This window comes from Protomyctophum bolini (genome assembly GCF_963924005.1).
Source record: "Protomyctophum bolini genome assembly, chromosome: 22".
Taxonomy (NCBI): domain Eukaryota; kingdom Metazoa; phylum Chordata; class Actinopteri; order Myctophiformes; family Myctophidae; genus Protomyctophum; species Protomyctophum bolini.
The window spans coordinates 21,327,261-21,348,921 of record NC_137883.1 but is presented as its reverse complement, the minus strand read 5'-3'; the positions used below and the strand labels follow the sequence as shown (position 1 = coordinate 21,348,921).

Genomic DNA, 21,661 nt, shown 5'->3' with positions numbered 1-21,661 from the left:
ATTCAAACTGTATCAAAAGTGCTGGGGTGGCCCAAAGGCGTAGCTCTGTCATAATGTTCACATTCTAATGAAAATCTGGATTTTTAACGTTAGAGCTCCAATCTATTTGAACGAATAAAACATTTTTTCAAACAATCTGTTTGGTAGAGCATGTTAATACAATACAACTATACTACATATGGTACTCAAAGTACCATATGGTACTATAGTACCAGTGGTACTCAAAGTGGGGTCAAACATTGTAAAACATATTTTTTTGAATATATTGTGATGTTGCGGGGGAGCTAAAAGGACGAGGCAAGGAGACGATGTTCAAGTTGCTAGTTCAAACACACTGAGCCTGGATTTATTCCCTTGCCGAAGCAGCACAAACTAACCCGAGGTTGGTCACTGACGTAAAACAATAAACAAAGGGTGGCTAGCCCAAGGCTACTAATATCAGAATGTGCTGTGTCTCTCAGTTAACTCAGTCCAGTCTTTAGCACAACAGAACAACCTATCCTATACTTTTTTCCTCCCTGGAACCCATACAGTGACACCTCCCTCAATCAAAGTAATAGAACATACAAGTGTGTTTATACTGTATATAAAAAAACTTCTCTTCTGGGGGTCCCTGACACTAAATCTTTTCAGATGCGCTGCGTGAACATTTCCCCCACCTCCTCCCTGTAGTTCTTAGTCCAGGGGTTATGGGATATTATTGTATTGCTTGTGATTGTGTTGAGTTTCATTGTGTTGAATCATGTGTTGATGTGTCATTACTGTGTATTGTTCATGGATTATTGTATCTTTGGCTCTGCTCTGGGGGGTTGTTGATATCAGAGCTGTGTCTTGGTGCACAGATAATCGGAGATATCAAATGTTATATCAGACCTGTGTCTCGGTACGCAGATCACATGAGCAGAGCCACACCGCCATACTAACATGCAATAGCTTTGCAATAAATGGTCTATGGTCAATCTGAGCCGAAGTGTCTCAATGAACTACTGTATATAGCCTGAAGCTCAAAGTACAATGATCCTGATCAAGTGGACATGCCTTACTGGCAGAGTGGAATTGGTCAAATTTGGTCTCTAATGCGGGAGACCCGGTTTCGAATCAAGTTGATATTTAGGTGAGTAGAAAGCAGGAAGACCACTAAAACGACTTGTACTTAAAATAGAATTTGTGATGAAATGGATCTAGATCACATGTAAAGCCGATAATATCAGTTCAATATGGTGTAATGACTCATATTCTCTGGTAATTCAAATGCATAAACATTGTTATTGAAACCACAAGATCTTCAATGATTTAGTAATACAGTTTATAATACATTATTTAACATTTAACCTGTATGATCGAACTGATACTTACATAATGGAGGCCACCCATGTAATCAATAATACATGATAACTTTTAATTTTCTGCTGTTTGTGAACACCATTTCTCAGCATTAGTGGCGGATGGAATGTTTACAGTACTGTCAACAATCACTGATAAGATGATACAATTTTGATACTATATCACGTATCATGTCCTGTTCAGGGTTGGGAGAACATTGTCTTTGACTAGGGGATGTTTTTGTGGGATGAGCAGTATCACTGGGGGAGGAATTGTGTTTTACTGTTACTGTGGGCAGATTGTGAACAACAGCATCTGCTCTGTGTCTGAACAAGTACGTCATCAACTTGACAGCTCGGTTGGGGGCATGCCCAGTTCACTATCCAGCTGTGATAGTGACAATCCTCCTTGGACTCCCACAGGCGTATAACGTTGAAAAATACCACAGCTCAGCAGAAACTTTGCAACCTCTGAATCTTGGCCCTAAATACTTTGTCGTCGAGGCACATCGTAGACACGCCAGGAAGCGCTCTGAGTGCCAAGCTAAAGCTACAGACAGTCAGGCGACTGACCGCCACTGCCTCGACTCCTATCCTCAACCTCTTCAGCCGGTTTTGCCAAAGAGGTCACATGCAGATAGTCATGACTCATGACAGCGAATTGTGTTTCCCTGACCCTGGTGTTCTGATAGCTGTCCGGTGTCCGCGCAGGACAAATAGTACACTGGAACGAGTGTCGGGGTAATGGTGTCTGCTCAGCATCAGGGTTATGGAATCTTAACTGTCATGGAAGGGCCCTTCGGAGGTTAAAGATAAATGTATGACTTGACCAGGAGAGCACAACCATCTTGAGTCTCAGTTCATCTTCAGCTAATACTGAGGAGGAAGGAAATATAATCTAAGAGTTTTCTAGAAGACAGAGCCACTCCTTGTGTCAAGAACTCAAGACTACTTCCTCTCATCTAATTTAACATTTGTGGAGTTGGTCACCTGACCAAAAGCGGTTGACAGAAACTGGTCGACATGTTCTGTTGCCCCAACACGGGCAGAAACAAGGCCTTTTAACCAGGCTACTTGCACACACTACAACTCGCTTACAATTCGCAAACCTGGCAACACTGCCCTGTGTTCATGCTGTTGTCAGAGGCCCGCCCCCGGCTCACACGTCACTACTCTCACCGTCTCTCCGCTCGCAATCGGCAGCCATCTTGCTTTTTACTTCGATGCGCGAGTGGACATTTAATGCAAATACATTAATTATAGCTCCAGCAAGCAAACACAAACACCTCAACTCCATCTCATTGTGAATAAGAATTCCGAGGGGAAAAATAATTTTTGGAACGCCACTTTCACCCAGTATGAAGCTAAATGTGGAAGCCGTGTGTGTCACACCAAAACTGGTGACCCAGAGATTCCTGTACCGATTCTCGGGCATCTGGCCTGAGGCACTGCCTGCGAGTTGGCTCTGCGGGCGCTTTTTCCAACTCTCACTGATTTATCCAGCTCACACGTCAATCACAGTCACCAGCTCTCAGCCTGCACACACACGCACGTCTGTCTTGCGCACACGCACACACACACATACACACACACACACACACACACACACACACACACACACATGCAGGCTATTGCTTTTTATTTATATGGGCGAGTGGCAATTTAATGCAAATAAATTAATTATAGGTCCAGCAAGCAAATCATGATGGTCTGTAGGTCACAATTACATTCCGATTTTAGTTGTTGTGTTTTGTATGACATTTTGGCCAGTAGTTTTATATCTATCTCAGCTTTTGCCTGATAGCACACATGCTAACAGTGCTGACCACAACGTTAGCAGCATTTGATGACAGGTTGCCATAGCAACATACAGTGTGCGCAGACCTAACGTGAGCTTCTGGGACAGAAACTTGCGTTTTCATGACAGCAGCAGCTGCTGCAACCTCTGATAGCTACTGTGATAAAGATGCTAAAGCAACACAAAAACACATCCACACGCAAACCAAAACAAACCAGGGTTGCCACATATCGTGGATGTGAGAGTGAAACAAGCAACCAGGTCTATAAAAATGTTAATAGGCCAGTTCAAAGTAGGTAAATCAGAAATGGTCCGGAAATTAGTCTTAAAATAATCAATTATAGTGTTGACTGTCAAACTTTGTTGTCTAATGTTGTTTCAGAGCAGTGGAACTCAAACATTTCCATGTCAAGGACTACCAATAGATAAACAAGTCCAAAGTAGCTTATAATGATCAGACTTGGCAACACTGTCTCTAGGTTGAACGTTCTACTTTACAAGCTCACACATATGAAATATGTTTTTTTGAATCTTCAAACTGAGACATATTTTATGATAATACTGTTAGCAGTCATCATACTCCAAGAGCATACAAATGGAACCAAATGGACCCTGATTTTCCCAGAGAGCAAATGGTATCAAATGGGGGTCTGTGGCCTAATGCATTTCAAACTGGGGGTTCTTGGTATTATATTCTCTGCATATCTTATCAACTTGGGGTGAATATTTCACCACAATACTTTACTGAATATTTCACAAGAATATAACACAAGAGTCAAATGTACGGTCAAATGTAATCACAATATAGGCTACAGATGTAAATATTTATGACACAGTAAAATGTCGAAAATTAGTGCTATCCCCCCCCCACACACACACACACACACACACACACACACACACACACACACACACACGACAGGCAAGGCTGTTGTTTGCATCGTTAGCAGGCAGCAGCTACCTTGGCACTGCTCTCTGTGACTGTAGTTGTTTCACCATGTTTGCGTATTTATGAGAAATAAAAAACACTTTCTGTTATTATTAATACTTTATAACCCATCCGTTACTACATATGTGCAGGGCACACTACTGAGAATTTCCTTCTTCCCATATTGCGCTGCAATGTAACTAGGATTCGCCGGCCGAAGGCCGGCGAAATTCTAGTACAATACGTTGACCTGCGGCTGCACAACATCAAGCTGATTCTCTAAAGGCTTATTTGAAATTGTTTGTCTTCCATTGCAGTACTTCCATCATCAACATCTAGAGATAGTGACTTACATACACACATACTGTAAATATTGTACTATTGTACTATTGTGCTTAGGAATTGATTTAAAATATGAAGTAAGTTTTTATGTATGCGGAAAGTTGCATTTCCCAGTTTCAAATTAGTCTGTGTATCTCAATGTGCAGTTTGACATAAGAAAATACTGTAATTGTAACTACATTGACCATTATCCCCTCCATCAGGCTGAGAAAAGGCCCTTAACATGCATGGCTGTGCATTGCTTTGCCACTATAAAAAGTGTGGAGACACAATTAAGACACATGCATTTGGCATGCTGCAGTAGGAAATTAGGAAGGAAGTGTATTTTAGATTAGAAATTAATTAATTTAAGGGAGGAATTTGTATAATATGGGGTAAGCTGCATCTGTTCAGAAAAAAAACTTTGGCCTGGCTACTTAACAGTTATTGCTATTTCATATTACTATAAATAGTACGGTAATCACAGGTTTTGCCAATGCTACTAATTAAGGTTCTGTTCTATTAGCAGAGTCTTTCCAGTGAGTCAACATGCACAATAGCAGCACCCCGACTTTGTTAAACCTGAATGCGGCACCACCTTAATTTGTATTATTGGTATTACCTGTTTTTACCCTATTTTATGCAATTATAGAGCACAGTCCCACCCCCTCGAGAGACCCGGAAAATAAATCCCTGTTCATTTTCCTCAGAAAGTTTTTATTTATAGACGTTTACGCCGCGGACAAAGCCAACTCTTGTCATGACAAATCATGACAACAAACACAATTTTTCGGGCCAAACAAAGAATTAGAAAGTAGAAAAAACTGCAGGTTTTAACAAATCTTTTGTTGTTTTTCTTCTTTGTAATTATTTGTTTGGTCCAAAATATTGTGTGTGTTGTCATGATTTGTCACGACAAGAGTTGGCTTCGTACGATGCTTAAAAGGTCTTTAAATAAATACGTTTTGAAATGTCTATGGAGAAATGCATTGAGATTAATTTCCTGGGCCTGGCGTCGTCATGAAAGGGGGCGGGGCTGTGACACTAGCTGCTGTAGAATATATATAGCTGTAATATATAGCTGTAATTGTATTATCGGCCTCAGGTCTTAATGGCTTAAAGTAGCCTACACACACAACAACAACCCCCTCACTTGGATATAAGCTCTGATTCTCCCTACACCACACGTGCTGTGTAGTACAGTATGTAACATAGTAGTTGAAAGCAAATTTATTTTTTTATCTTTTCTTCAAGGTTACTTAAGTTGACACACCATAATACACATTAAGCCTGATTTATGCTTCAGTGACAAAGTATTTTCAGTTGAGAGAAGTCTTGACGCAATGTGTTATTTCGTTGAGCGACATGTCAAAACGACATTCGGTCGCCAAAACATAAATCAGTATTGTGTTCCTCAAAAGAACAAAAGAATTCCCCTAAATGAATGCCAGCTCTGCTCCTTCTTACCAGAGCACAGGTCATACTGCAACGCCCATGTATTTGTGCAATGTGGCATTGCTAATTATACAGTACATGTTGCTTTATTGTAAATCGAACTAATGAGGAAGTACAGTATAAGACCTCTTGTCTGCAGGGGGTCCATTTCTAGTTCAAAATAACATGTTGGAATATTGCTGACAACATTGATGGGGCTTAATAAATGAAGCCATTTATCTGAGGTTGAATGGGTCTCACACTATCACACTACTGTTATGTGGGCGAATCTGGCATTATATATACTGTACAACTATAGCTTCCATAAGAAAAATAATTGACTTGTGAGTGAATGCCAATAGGAGTGGGATTGTGCCAATTGTTAACTTTCTACAAACAACAACATAGTCTGCTATAAAGTCACACACACTGAGCACACACTCATTCATAAGTGCTTCGTCTGAGGTCCATTATTTCCCATTGGTCCAGGCAGGGAAAAAAGCATAGCGTCTAGTCTATGGTCTGGATGTATATATTTATACCTCGTGTGGAGCCAGATTCCAGCCGACCCCGCTGACGCACAAGTTAAAAAGGTCCCATTTCCCGGCCCCACTCAGGAAGTGAAGGAAAGACCTTGGCTCCAACAGGGTTGTGCAACTGGACTTGTGGACACCATAATAAACATTCCTTTTCAAATGGTCCCTGCTCGGAGAATAGGGGGAGCAGGGTGGGGGTTAAGACACAGACTAAAGTGAGAAAGGGAAAGTGAGGGAGATGGGGCTTAACTTGTTTGTTGTCAGAAACATCTGGCAAGCATTAAAGCTCTTTATATAAAAAGCTGACTCCCCCAGTATTGCGACACCGGCACATAGATGGGTATTGTCTGACTGTCTCGTTGGCTTGCTCTATTTATTGCTTACTACTGTAGTTTTCCTTATTATGTCCTTTGGGAAAATTTGTTACGTATCTTCACAATAAAAGGCATTCTGATTCTGCTCTTTGTTGCATTTGAAAGTAATCCTCTTGATGAATGAATAATTCTAATCTACTGGGTACTTCTTATATCTTCCAGGTACAGACAAACTCTAAAATTACCTTATATAATGCAGACAATCAACAACACAAGAGAGATTTCCCCACTGAGGTTGAAGAGTTGGTCAAATGGGCAACACAGGAGTTTGGCGGTGTCACCTCATTCACCACTCTACGAGACCCAACCAGTATCACCTTTACTGGAAGGGAAGGTACAGTATATACTGGCATGTTATGTAGAATATTTTTTTTATCAACATATCCAACTGGGTGACAGCAGACTGCTGGGCGAGCGCTGGTGCTTTGGCCTGGGGGGGTCAACATATGGGATGAATTCTGTACTGGCCATATATGGAGCGTGTCTTGAGTGTATATAGGCTTTGATGAGGTCAGATCAACATGTAATGTCAGTACAGGTCATATATGGTGATCTAAGAGTGGCAGCGGGTCAGTGTCTTGATTGTACAGGGTTTGATGAGGGCCCAGTTGAGAACTCTAGTTTTTGCCGGGCGCGGCTGCAATAATAACTTTGGGGCAGACCCGTCTAGAGTTTAAATGGACAGGTATCAGTCAAAAGGGAGACATCGAAGAGGGAGGATGGATAGGGAAGGATGAACATATGGAATGTCAGAACAGGTCAGCTCCATATATGGAGATCTAAGGGTTTGAGGTTTGAGGCTAGATGTAATGTAGAGTTGCTGGCCAGTATTGATGACATCAGGGATCTCCAGCCCTGATGATGTCACGTGATGTCACGAATGACTGACTGACGGAAATGCACAATTTCATAGTAAATGCGACCTGCAGTCGCAATAATATTAATAATAAAGCTTTATTTATATAGCACCTTTCGAAACAAAGTTACAATGTGCTTCACAGAGAATAAAAACAAAAGCAATACACTCCATGAACAAGTTAACAACTTAATAATGATACAGAGGATAAAACAAACAAGCAATAGAGGAATACAGTAAGACATAATGGGTTAAAACGTTTAAACCAGAGATGGCCTTAAAAGTTATTAATACAAATTTAAAATCAATTCTGAAGGTGTTTGGGAGCCAGTGTAGGGATGCCAGGACTGGTGAGATGTGAGTTTTTTAACAGCTCAGGACTCGAGCTGCAGCATTCTGAACTACCGTAATTTCCGGACTATAAGGCGCACCTGAATATAAGCCGCACCAGCCAAATTTAGGGAAAATCCCAAATATGTATGTATACAAGCCGCACCGGACTATAAGCCGCAGGTGGCCCCCTAGTGGCCGTTTTGTTAGCTCAGAGCCTTAGATGGCTCTGCGTTAGCTGTAAAAATCCATAGATAAGCCGCACCGTTATATAAGCCGCAGGGTTCAAATCATGGGTAAAAAGGTGCGGCTTATAGTCCGGAAACTTGTTGGAGAGACAGGAATACAGGGAGTTGTATTAATCAAGACGTGCATACTGTAAATGAATGCATGCCGTGAATTACATTAGTTAGGTCAGGGGTGGAGATGAAGGGCTTGATTTTGACGATATATTTCTAAGGTGGTAATTGAATGACCTTTTTTTTTATATGGCCTTCATAATTGAGGTTAGGGTCGAGGATGACACCAAGGTTCCTCACGGAGGGCTTCACGTTTGGGACAAGGTTTTGTCCCAACTTTGGAACTATGTTATTCCAACAAGTTCCTTTCCCCTTCATCAATCGGAATCAAACCTCTTCTTCTGTGGTCTGGTAGGACCACTACTGGTTGACAAGGGGTATTGCCTGAAGTGCGATTTTTGGTGAAACCTTTAGAAATATGTTGAGCTTTATTGTCATGCCTAAAATAGGGACACCAGGAGGTGAACGTGGTTAAATGTACAGCATACATTACTAAACACTTAGTTCACATATACAATATTCATTAGGTTCATGTTGGGGACCAACACAGTTTTTATTAATTTTTTGCAGGAACAAAACTGGGCTCTAGGGACTGCACACTTGAAAATGAAGATCCAACTCTGAAGCACTTCATGGAGTCTTCATCGGTATCATTAAAATCTTGCTCCACGCAATCTAAGGACCCTGGTGATGAAACGGAGCTCCACATAATCAATATCCCAGAGAATGCCAGCATTCGGTAAAATATATTATGTTTATTACACTAGTACTACATTATTTATGCTATGCTATGTCAATATGGCTTAGCTCTAATACTTTACTTGTACATTTTACCTCTACGGTAGGCCTATATGACAAAATATTGAGATCAGATCCTGTTGTTTTGGTGCGCGACAACACCACGCACAATGTAGTCCATATGAAGAAGTTTTGCCTTGTGTTAGTGGCACAAAGTCTTCTGCTGCTTCTTGTTTGCATTCTTTGGTGGTTCTTGTTGCAGCAACGTATCGGTGCATGTGGACACAGAGAAGACCATCAGTGTATTCTTGAGAGGACCGCAGGGCACTACCTGGAGCTTCCTTAACGCACGACACACTAAGTTTGGTGTAAGCATCAGTGCACACACTCAAGTATTCATTTCACAGATAGTACTGTACATATATCATGCAGATTATATAATTATAGTTGCTATACATACAGGGAAATACAATATACAGTTCATATTTTCACACACCAGCCGGTTTCACAGACTCTGAGTTGTCATACTTTACTATTTATTATTCTACTTCTGTGTAAGCAGTAGCAGCAGTACTGTTACATAACACCCTTTACAACTAAATGAAAAAAGAAAGAGAAAAACAAGGTCTGTCTCTGACAGCCAGCCTATCCCATGTCATTTAAACTCCACTACATATCTGTTTTTCTGTCAATCAACACCATGCCATTTCTTTCCCCTTCCACTGAACTGTCTTCACTTTTTCTCCCTCTCCAACAGTCTAATAATCAAATTCTTCTGCCGAGCATCCCGCATGTTCTCCTGCCATCAGTTACATTGGCCAGTGACAGCGCTGCAGATGTGCAGAAAAAGGCACTGGATCATTTTAAAGCCAAAACCTTCACCAGCTACACCGAAATCAAACTGGAGGGTTCTGTGGTCTCACTGGTGCTAAGAAGCAAAGATCACCCAACAGGAGGTAAACTAAATAAAGAGTACGCTGCAGCTGATGGCTGCTCAGATGGTCATGATGAAACTGTCACTTGTCTGCATGAAACTGTCACTGTCATTCATCGGCAGCACCTCTGAATGACGTCACTTTGTGATCAATCTGCGCAGATGCAGCGTAGATTCAGAGAAAATAGGGTTTTTGTCGGGCCCAAATAGGGCGGGAGGGGCTGAGCAAGGCGTTGCCTAGCAATGGCCGTTTTCAAATAAATATTTTTGCGATCCCGTTTTATATAGATAAAAAACACCTTAAGACGTGCCCACACATCCTTAGCACGGTTTTATTTTATAAGACGTGTGTGTATGTCCTAGGCATCAGAAGTGTAAAAAAGATGTGCTTACACATTTTCTGAAGTCCTAAACAGTGGCGCAAAACTACAGCATTGATGGAAAGATTTTGAATCATGTGGCTCTGATCTCGGACTTCATGTGGCCACCCTGTGACACTGACGCCAGGCATCTACATACAGTACATATGACTCCAACCATATTTGGTTATTTAAGGCTTTAACCCAGCCATTTCATACGGTACACAGGCCGGATGATTGAATCCGGCCCCAGGCTTGTAGAGCATAAATAAGTATGTAAAAAAGTCTCTAGCACATTCCTGTCAAAAGTTATGATTTTTTAAAGAAATATAAACCAAAATGCTCAATTCCTGTTCTGAGCTCCCCAACTAGTCTGATTGCTCACAGCTGTGACACTCAATTGAATGGACTGTTATGGCGACGCATGTCTCCCACCCCCATCTCTCTCTGAGTGTAGGGAGGGGGGGCTGCTGCTGCGTGTTAAAGAGTACCATACTTCTCCAGTACAAGGGTCTAGATAACCAAGGGACCATTCAGATCACAGCTAACAAAAAAATTGTACACGCGCACACACACACACACACACACACACACACACACACACACACACACACACACACACACACGCATGCACACCCAGACAGACAGACAGGCAGGCAGACCCTCTTCTAGACAGCTATAGAGTCCTGCACAGCCATGCTGTATAAAGATGGACCGTGTACCAATCATACTGTACATACAGTATTATGTTTATTTATTTATTTTAATATGGTTTTATGTAGCTAATTATACACTCATCTCAAAAGCAGGCACCCAGGCACCAGACACTACCATTACAACGATCCCCCCTCATCAGATGCCCTTGCTGATGCAGCTGTACACGTCCCCGGACTATCGTTCACCTCTGGACCCTAACACCAAGGTGCAGAGCGACAAGAGGATCTACGCAGAGGTGGGAAACGGGATTAAACATTAGAAAGGTGCTTGCATAGAATTAGTTAAGCAAGCAACTTTTACATTAAATCATTGTGCGGGATGGATGCATGTCGTTGACACGATAGTGTGAAGCATAACAATTAAATCACAATTGGCAAACAGCATACATTTGCCCACGGTATGAAAAGAAAAAGATAAATAAAGCCATCTACGGAACACAGAAAGTCAATATATTTCGGACTGACAATGTGCATGTGAAAAAGTCAAAGTCCGCCTCCCACACATCTACTCTGTATGCAACATGATTTAAATAATTACTATTTCCATTCTGATGGGATCGTGTTTATTATTTTATGTGGACTTTGTTTTGCAGATCTCTGGGAACACTCTGGGGGAGATCATCCTGACCATTAAGGTGATCAGGTGTTTTGTGCGCTCCAAAGACTCGTGTCCGGTGGAGAAGGAGATGCCGTTCATACCCGAGGCGTGCTCCTCTAAGGTGTGCCCCAACAGCACACGTGTCAGCTTCTCTCTGGAGCAACTTCAGGAGCTGCAGACCTCCACCACCTGGGACCTGGAATGCTCTGTTAAGTTCTGCTACAGTGAGGTGAGAGACAGACAGACCCGATCCGATCCCTGTATGGAAGCAGCACCACAGTAGGCATGAAACACAGGACAGATTCAGTTAGAGAAACACAACTCGTATTCAAAATAAAAGATTGTCAAAAATCTAAATAAGATTAGACTGATGGAAAAGTTTGTATTTGAAATATCTTCTGGGTTTCCCCATTAAGTGTGTGCCTTTTCACAAAGTATTGAAAGCATTGTTGACAACTTAAATCCAGCTGCAAGATTAACTGTGAAGTGATGATAGAGATTTTGAATGATGAACTTTAACAGTCAATCCGAAAACATCACAGATTTTCTAATGGCTGATTTTACTCAATCACAACAACAGCTGTTATATTAATATTGCTAGGCCTTCTGTTATCGTGTACAGTATCCCTGCGCTTCGCACCAAAACTGGATTTTACACAAAACTAGATTCCAGATCTGTATTTGTTACATGTCATGTACAAGTACACAAGAGTACTTGTGTGCAATCTTATATAAAGTGTCAACTATGTGCTGTGGGATGTGTTAAATTATATAACAGGTGTGTGAGGGGTGGTACGTATGTGCGTACTGGTGTTTAGACAGACAGTCAACGGGCATTTACTGTCAGTGGTTCATAAAGCTGGTTGTCTGGGGGAAGAAGCTGTCTTGGATCCTATACTCACTGCTCTTGGTCTTCACGTTGCGGAACCACATGCCAGACGGCAGCAGCAGAAACAATGCGAATGTTGAGCTTTGATCTAAAGTAAGCAGTATCCAGAGTGAACTCGCACCGGTATATAATATGTCTCTGGTATTTCAAAGCTTGTGACATTCAGGCCTTTCAAGTGTAGCTGATGAGCTGCCACGTGGACTTAATGGTGTGTTCTTTTTGACCTTCTCATCGTCAGCAATGTGGAGACGGGGGAAGAGTGAAGAGGAACCTGGAGGTTACCCAGCCGATTACGTCGCCACCAAGTGAGTTCCGTTTTAACTCCAAAATATCCTTCGTGCATTTCATTTGCGTGGATGATTTAAAGCGTATTCAGTCTGACCTTCAAAATCCCGTCGTTGTCGTTTTTCAATTAACTTTGTCATCGGACGTGTGCAGACGTTGCTCTTGTGCACCAGCAGACCATATATCTACGTTACTGTGAGTCATTGTATTATGAGACTAATTACAGACCGACTCATTTGTATGTGAGTACCGTAGTTATGTTCCGATGTGTATCGTTTCAAACAACGGACATCATATGGATTCAGTCCTTTTTGCACACGACATTGTGTACACAAAACATGAGACGTATTTGTTTTTTGTCTCTCGCCATGCTTTAGGCATACATCACAGACCCAGTTGCGTAATGCTCCTTGTTTTCATGGCTACCACTGCTTTCCATCCGCACTGACGTCGTCATGGAGATGATGAGGTCAGGATATGTTGTGGAGTGTGTGTGGGTGGGGCCTCCTCCTTTAGGAAGGTCTGCAGTCTGACCTTGTGGCCACAATCAGGACTAATGACCCCCAGGGGAGGGAGGGGGGGTCCATTGTGTGTGTAAGTAATAAGGGGTCTAGCTGGACAGCCGTCCAAACGCAGGCTTTGGGCCTGCATGGTGCCTTGAGCATGTTTAACACAAAGAGGGGAAGGTGTCATTCTTCAAAGGGAGGACAATCTCCGGGCAGATGAGACAGGAACAAATCTCACATTCCTCAGTGACTGCATGTCGCCCAGAGGGAGATCCCATTATTTCTCTTGGCTCTTTTTAAATTTTTATTTTTAGCAAAAATGAAATGCTGATAAACATGTTTCATGTTTTGGCTTGACAAACGTTGCTGCCGGCTTGGTGAATTAGTGATTTTTTTTTTGCCCTTAGACTTCCTATTTCCTACAAATAGTACAAAGTACAAAGATACAGGTTGGTGCATCAGTAATGGCGGTGGCCGGGAAGCTGCCTTTGTTTGCTCATTCAGCCTTTCCTGTGTCCTGTTTTCTCTCCTTTTTAGTGTTTGTGTGTGCATCTTTTGAGTCACGTAAGATATTACGATATAAGAGAAACGGGGCTGGTGGCAAGGGATCATGCTTCCTCCCATTAAACAGAAGCAACTTTCTCATTTGACCTAAAAGTTTCTTTCATCCTTGCCTGCCAAGTAATTGCTCACAGAATTAATCAACACACCCATCTCTCTCAGATCTACTATCTGGCTGTTTATGTGCGCGGCTGCACAGCTAGAGTTTGTCAGTGTGCGTGATATAGCTGCCCTCGCAACCACTTGATTGGCCAGGAATCTCGCGGTCCGGGATCCTGTTCAGCCATCCTTCCTGTCCCTGCAGGGGTCTCGCAGGAGTCATGGAACAGGCCCACTCTTCTTGATCCCCTCCTGTCCACCTGCACTGGGGGCTTCTTCTTCCTGCCACTGTTTATTCAGCCCTGCTGTCAAAGCTGCACATAGTTTAGCTAACACGTGACTGATGGTGCAAAACAAAATGAAAAGAACAAAGCGAATACCAGAGGAACAAGCCCATTTGAAACACAATAAGATGTATTTGCTGGAATAATTAAAAATATATATTATTATTATTATTTTCAAATAAGGAAACAAAAACAATACACAGCAAACTATCTGATCAAATATGGAATTATTTTTAGTTACCTGCCAGTATGCCAATTATTTTCCTTTTCTGTAACAGAAAACCTTTTTTGCAAACAAAACATACAGTAAATACATTTCCACACTACAGAGATCGACAGGGGATAAATTGTGGCTTAACAATGACCGAGAGACACAGTTTCATAAAACTTTGCTACTCTGGGGTCCTGTTAGCCAGAATGACCGCCAGATGTCACACTTGCTCAGCACTCAGGGCTCAGGGGGCCACTTTATTCTGGCAGATCAAACGGGTCAAGGTTCCAGCTGGACCGGCATCCGCGTGCTTGTTAGGCTTAAATAGAATGTCAATATTTCAGAGCCACCTCCTGATAACATTATGATTACAATTACACTATTGCGGAATTGTATTAACTGTATTAGGCTTTAAAGTGCTAGTGTCCATACAATTCAGTTAAATAGTGCATGTCCCGAAGGATTATTCCATCTCCTCTCTCCCTGCTGATGGGAAAAGTTTTTAACCTGGCTTTGAACCCAACTTAATGACTACAGATTTGAAGATGCAAATCTCGTTGGATGGTGGCAGGAGTTACTGCCAAAACATACAGCAAATACACTTTAATCCAATTTCTCTTTTCTATATTCCAGGAAAAGAAAGTTGTACAGTATGAAGCCTATAGTTTCAAATGTTAGCCATTGTGCATAGGTAGAGGAATGCTTCATTTATGCTAGCATGTATGACACCTCTCGACAGAAATAGAAGATCTATTCTAGCATATCTAGATCGGCTATTTTCAGAGAGCGACACCATCGTATGAAGTATAAATCAGGCTTAAGAATGACGGTTTGCTTCCTCTGCAATTCTTATTCTCAGCATGCAAGACAGTCTCGGTTCTTGTTTTCAGACTGGCTTGAATGTTTGCTCACTTATCAGCAGCAATCCTGATTTCAGCACCCTGCAAAACCGTGATTGAGACTCTGCTGGCAGCCCTTTAGTTGTTTTGTTTGCTATTTTGCTTGTTTTCTGTAATTGCCGTAATGATGGCTAGTGAGGAGCTAACCCACAGTTGACTATGAAGTCCAATTTACACTATACCACTATAATTCTTTACACTATTTACACTATAAATTCTTAGCATTGATTACTCTCACAGCCCTTGACTGGGCTGTGACAGGGGGCACGGTGTCACAGTCGGTAGTGCTGTCACCTCACAGCTAGAAGGTCCTGGGATCGATTCCTGCTGGGGATGTGTTCCCTCCTCCGCGTCATCAGTGCCCATGCCCGAGGCAGGGTTGGCGAAAGAGCCTGTGTGGAGTTTGCATGTTCTCCCCGTGTCCCGCAGGGTATAGGTACCCTCACAAAAAACATGCAGTAATCCTGTTCTCTAAACTACCTCCCCCTGACCAGCCGGGGCGCCTGATGGAGGGGAAAGGAATTGGTAAGAATAATGTGTTCCTTCCACGCACTACATCCGGCTGGGGAAACTCCCCCCCTGTCAGGTGAAAAGAAGCAGATTGGACTCCTCATGCATAGAAGGAGGCATGAGGTAAATCCGCTGCCCCCCCCAGGTTGGCAGAGGAAGTGTAGCTCCCAGGATTACATTAGATAATTGACACTGGGTGAAAAAATGGGTTGCAAAATCGTGGGATATATATATATATATATATATATATATATATATATTTATATATTTTTAATCAACTGGGCCATAACAACATCAATAAGATTTTTTTTCTCAGACATGGCTCTCCTGGCCATTGTTTGCCACAGTAAATTTGATTAAAGACTGACTGTTCTTTTTAAGTCAGGAACCCCTAAAAAGCTCTGGAATGACTCTGGAATGCCAGTATTTTGAACCCGGATTTTGCTTCAATGTTTTATCTTTTATAATTGCAGTCATACATTTGCTTGTTGCATTTCATTCTTCTTCTGTATGTAAATATAAATACTACTAGTAATGACCTCATAATGTTGTTAGTTACTACCTTACAATATGACCTTTACAGAAGCATACATGACTTTGGTATGTTTTTCAGCACCACCATGTTTTGACTTTGGCCTGGCAGCTGTGTTGGGGATCGCATTTGGTGGGTTCCTAATTGGAGTGCTGCTTATTGGAGCCCTGTGGTTCATAAAGATCAAAACAGGTAAAGGTTCCTATTCAAGGTTAGTCGTTCTGACTTACATAGATCCTAGTGTTAATGGGGATCATTTTGCTCATCATCTTTGCTGTTAACGTGTTTCAGGATATCCATCTGGACTGGATGTGAGCTCAACTGCAGCAAATCTTACCGGTGAGTAATTTATCCAACTTGTCTTTAACAACGTTCTGCTTTGCTTTTTAATTTATATCACATGTTGACTTATGGATGAACTGATTTCCTTTCTTCCAGGATGTCCCTGTTCTCTGACAAAACGACAACCTGTATCGACCAACCCGTCCCCCTCGGAGAACAGCAGTGCCAATGCCAGCATCGGCAGCACCCAGAGCACGCCGACCAGCAGCATGGCATAAGATTACTGCCATCATAACCTCCACAATTCAAGTACCGCCATCTTCCTTTATGTCACCTATATGGGTTTTGTGCTGTCGTTTTTACTCAAGCACATAAACTCCAGCAGCCCCTACTTTGAGCATGTTGTTCTAGGCAACAACAAAAAAGAGAGAAAAAAAGCCTAGGCCTATATGCGTCATTTATACAACGTCGTGCGACTAGGTCGCATGGCTAAAATAGAGGATTTACTAGCTCACAACGCATTGCATGGCGCCGCATTTTGAGCTTGTAGATCTGCTATTTCCATTGTATGACGGGCGTAGGTTTCTAAGTGGCTTAAGAAGCGTTCCCGCCCCACGCCTGCATCCTTCACTCTCGAAAACGAGCACAATTCTCATCTGTGACCCGCGGAGCCTCCAATCAATGCGGCCGGGGAGCTGGGGAGGGTGGGGGACGGAGGGCGGGGTGAGCAGAGACGGTTTGAAGGATGGCAGGAGTCTGGTTTATGGCTCCTGACACTAACCTCTCTAGCCTCGCTGTAAAGCCCCGGCTCACAGACAGGAAGTTAAAGAGGGCAATAGAAAAAAAGAAACCCCATTGGCTCCCAGCAACAGGAAAAACAAAGCATATCCCCTAAGAACTAACAGGAAATTCACGGCATTCTTTTCAATGGATTGTGCCGACGTGACGGAGGCACAATAAGAGTCAGTCAGGGGAAAAGCCGGTCAAAAGATTGACTTTTGAAAACATTAGAAGAGAAACGGATTTGCATTCATGTGTTGACGATAAGGAACTTGTCCAGGAGGTTTCAATATAATCATCGACATCTTGGGGACAAAATAAGATTAACTTTTAGGATTTCTCACAAGTGAAGAAAATGTGCACTTCCCATTCCAAATGGTATGCGTTTTAGAATTTTAGCACAAAAGGGTCCATGGCTACCTCTTATCGATTAGAAGTCTGGAGTTGAATTCAAATTTAACACTAGACTTCTCCAGTGAAGTAACCTTTCTATGCTTCTTTTAATATATTTAAAAATAAATTCTGTTTCACTGGAGTTGCATCACAAAGTGTTGCTCCAGGTCAATTTTTAACTCCTAGGCAAAATGTAGAACTCCATTTTCATGCAATCCAAGGTCTAGGAGTTAAAGAGGCAGACATGCTTTACATTCCAAATTGTTACTGAACGAATTAAAATAAGTCTTACTTAAGATATTCTGATGAACTATATGGTGATGAAAAATTATCTTTTTGACTGTGATCTCAGGAACGATAACCACTCTTCATTATTGTAAGACAATAATCATTGCTACCACTGCACCAAGTTAGGACTACAGCTGAACTAATAATACATAAGTCACCTTTGCTTTGTAGACACTGCATACTTCAATGTACTATGGCTATACATACCCCTAACCCCATGAGACATATTGTGAAGATATTCACATTGCAGGCATGGATAATTATCTGGAACTATTCTGTTACTTAGGAGACATGAGTTTGTGTTATAATAAGCCCATTTACTGTACTTGCTACTGTACACGTGAGAAAGGATAGCAGCTAAAGCTGTGATTCTCAACCTCTTTAATTTCAAGGACCCCCAGTTTAATATGCACCAGGCCGTTATGATTTATATTTACATTTTGTACACTTTCTGTGTTACAAACTTGTAAGGGTCCATTTGGTTCCTAACTGTCAGTTGTTTAGCTGGGTCCTCCGCACCCCATGTTGAGAATCACTGAGCTAAAGGACAGATGACACATTTCTGTGACATTACCACAGTTGATTGATGCAGTGTGTGTGTGTGTGTGTGTGTGTGTGTGTGTGTGTGTGTGTGTGTGTGTGTGTGTGTGTGTGTGTGTGTGTGTGTGTGTGTGTGTGTGTGTGTGTGTGTGTGTGTGTGTGTGTGTGTGTGTGTGTGTGTGTGTGTGTGTTCTGTGTAAATGTACAGATGTAAATGCATTTTATAATTGTATTACCTCTCTTTTACCTCTTTGAAAATACTCGTAATATTATGTAATGTGTAATGTGGCAAAAGCAGACAATAAAAACAAACAAAAAAACAGATCAATGAAAATCAAATCACCTGGCCCCATATGGAACCTCCGCTATACTGTAGCTCCGAGATGAGGTCCCACCCACTTAGCCTCCCGCCGCGTTTCAGAACCGGTGCATATTTTCCACTATACACAATTCTTACCATTTTCCGCACATAATATCCAAAAAGTAAAGGTCGGAGGAACTGCTATCAGTGTTTTATTTTTTTAGTGGACAAGAACATCTAGGTGACGGGTTGACACGAGTGTTTAAAACGCTTATGTAGTCAGCCGGTGCCATGTTTTTCAGGATGTTCAGAGGTTTTTCAGAGGTTCCATATGGGGCAATCACTATATCTTTAGTGATAAATTAAATTTTTGATTTTGATTCTTATATACCATTTCTTAGACCTTAGTTATTGCCTTGTAGTTGGTTAATGGAGACATCTAATTTTGGAAAATAATGTATTATTTGAGCCTTAACAAAACCGATGCTGCATTCAAAAACTCAACTTCATTGTCTGTATTTTAACTAAACTTAAAATAAAACAATGAAGTGGAGACGGAAACACAGAAAGGTGTGTGTGTGTGTGTGTGTGTGTGTGTGTGTGTGTGTGTGTGTGTGTGTGTGTGTGTGTGTGTGTGTGTGTGTGTGTGTGTGTGTGTGTGTGTGTGTGTGTGTGTGTGTGTGTGCGCGTGTGTGTGTGTGTGCGCGTGTGCGTGTGCATGCGTGCGTGCACCCTGCATATTTTGTATGTTTTGCTAGAAACAGGAGAAGAGATTAAACAGGATAAATTGCCTCTAGAGTATCTGTGCAATATAATGAGGTAAACCTGTAATGTATTGTAATGTTATGTCTATGGAGTTTATTTTGTTCTTTGCTATCCATATACCACTACTATATCCATATCTGTATTATTATTTTATATTTTCCAATGAACTGGGGGGAATTACTTTTATGGCACTTATCAAATGCACAAAGACATTTTTATTTTATTTACAGTTCTTAAATATATTGACTTTGTATTGGTTACTATTTTTCTATTTTTATTTTATGTTTGTTAAATGGATGCTGTCAATTGTCATAGACATACAATGTGTAAACCAAAATGCAAATACATTGTGATAGTATATACAGTTATTACTGACTTTTACCATTTGGCCTTACACAGTAAAGTCCTCATTGTTAATGTATCCAATGGCAACTCAGAGAGTGTGCAAATGTAACCTAATGGACCCTTATGGCAGTGGTTCTCAAACCGACTGAAAATATTTTGTGCCAGTGATACAATATTTGTGTTGTTAAAATGTTTCAAAAATATTTTTTTCAATATATATTTTATAGCCAATGTGTATACTGTAGTTTTAAACTAGTTACACAGATTTTGATGCTATTGACTAACTAACTTGCTGGGAAGATAACTTTGAGAACCACTCTTCCTCATGGGTCCATTTAGTTATGTTTGTACACTCTTGAGTTAAATTGACACGGATGATTTTACTGTGCGTTATTCCCCTGCTGTCCAATAACAAACTGTCTCGGAGTCTGCAGACATCCTGACATTGTGTTATGCTCTGTGTATTATCCCTGGCGGGGGTGATGGAACTCAGGCATTCTAATTGGCTGAATCTTTCAACATAGATTTTGCACAGGGCCGGGGATTGATTGGCACAAGCATTACCCTCGTTTTGATGTGAAACTCCCACCTAATGTATCAGTGCAAGTACATGTGGACCCCTGTGCAGAGAGACGTTATTGGTTGATGTTTGCCTGCGTTGGGACTTGGGAGGAATATTTAGCCTGGAATCCAGTGTTGATGTTCGTTGACTACCCTTTTTCACTGATGAAAACTAAATGGAAACTAAATGAAAACTAAGCTATGATGACTAAAACTAAGACTAAATATACTGACAATATCATCAACAAATTAAAACTAGACTAAAATGTTAGGAATGGACTAGTGGACAAGAGATACAGTAGAACTAAAAGTCATTTTACACTTTGTTGCATGCTGAAAATAGCAGATCTACAAGCTAATAACGCCTCCTGCTGCGAGGTGTTATTAGTGTAAAATTAGTGTAAAATCAGCCATTACGATGGCATCAAGTCCTGCCAAAATGCATTTTGTATACAAATCAGTTGTAGATTTAGTCGACTAAAATCTTATGATATTTAGTCGACTAAAACTAGACTAAACTAGACTATTACAGGTGACTAAAATGTGACTAAAACTAAATGAAAACTATTCAAGAGACTATGACTAAAAATAAAATTTGCTGTCAAAATCAACACTGCTGGAATCCAGACTGATTCGCTGAACGCCAAACGGAGCGAATCAGTATTGATCCCAGGCTAAGGAATACTGGCAATATCACACTAAACACAAATGGAGCTAAATAATACTAATGGTTCTTTGGCTCATAATTATATGGGCATCTCTTTTGGCACTACAGTATATAGCACCTATGGTATCTTAAAAGGTGCTATAGTAGCCTACCTTTATCAAATTTTGACAAATGTACATTACTATTGTAGATTTAATGGCTAAAACCCCGGCATCTGCGTTGTGGGGAACGCTTTCACTGAAATTAGCATGAAAATACACCCTGTGGGACAACCATATGGGGTTTAAGTGGTTAATATAGATGCTATAGCAGTGTTTCCCAATCTGGAGCCCGCGGGCCCAATCCCGTCCAACCACGTCCATCACAAACAATCAACGTCCATCAACATCACTCAATATGCAAATGGTCCAACTCACCACA

The 21,661-nt window shown here is 41.4% G+C and overlaps 1 protein-coding gene across 2 annotated transcripts in view; it reads left to right on the top strand.

The window, feature by feature from the left end:
* eng (endoglin) overlaps positions 1 to 17,296 on the top strand; it is a 62,716-nt gene extending 45,420 nt beyond the window's left edge. The window contains exons 5-14 of one of the 2 annotated variants that reach the window (XM_080756072.1): positions 6,876 to 7,047; positions 8,769 to 8,937; positions 9,199 to 9,304; positions 9,694 to 9,892; positions 11,039 to 11,181; positions 11,539 to 11,772; positions 12,671 to 12,737; positions 16,401 to 16,511; positions 16,611 to 16,658; positions 16,758 to 17,296. In XM_080756072.1, the coding sequence (XP_080612198.1) occupies positions 6,876 to 7,047; positions 8,769 to 8,937; positions 9,199 to 9,304; positions 9,694 to 9,892; positions 11,039 to 11,181; positions 11,539 to 11,772; positions 12,671 to 12,737; positions 16,401 to 16,511; positions 16,611 to 16,658; positions 16,758 to 16,879 (1,371 nt within the window). In that variant the 3' untranslated portion in view covers positions 16,880 to 17,296. Of the gene's footprint in view, positions 1 to 6,875; positions 7,048 to 8,768; positions 8,938 to 9,198; positions 9,305 to 9,693; positions 9,893 to 11,035; positions 11,182 to 11,538; positions 11,773 to 12,670; positions 12,738 to 16,400; positions 16,512 to 16,610; positions 16,659 to 16,757 lie in introns of both variants that reach the window. The other variant, XM_080756071.1, reaches the window with a different exon arrangement.
* The last annotated feature ends 4,365 nt before the right edge of the window (positions 17,297 to 21,661 follow it).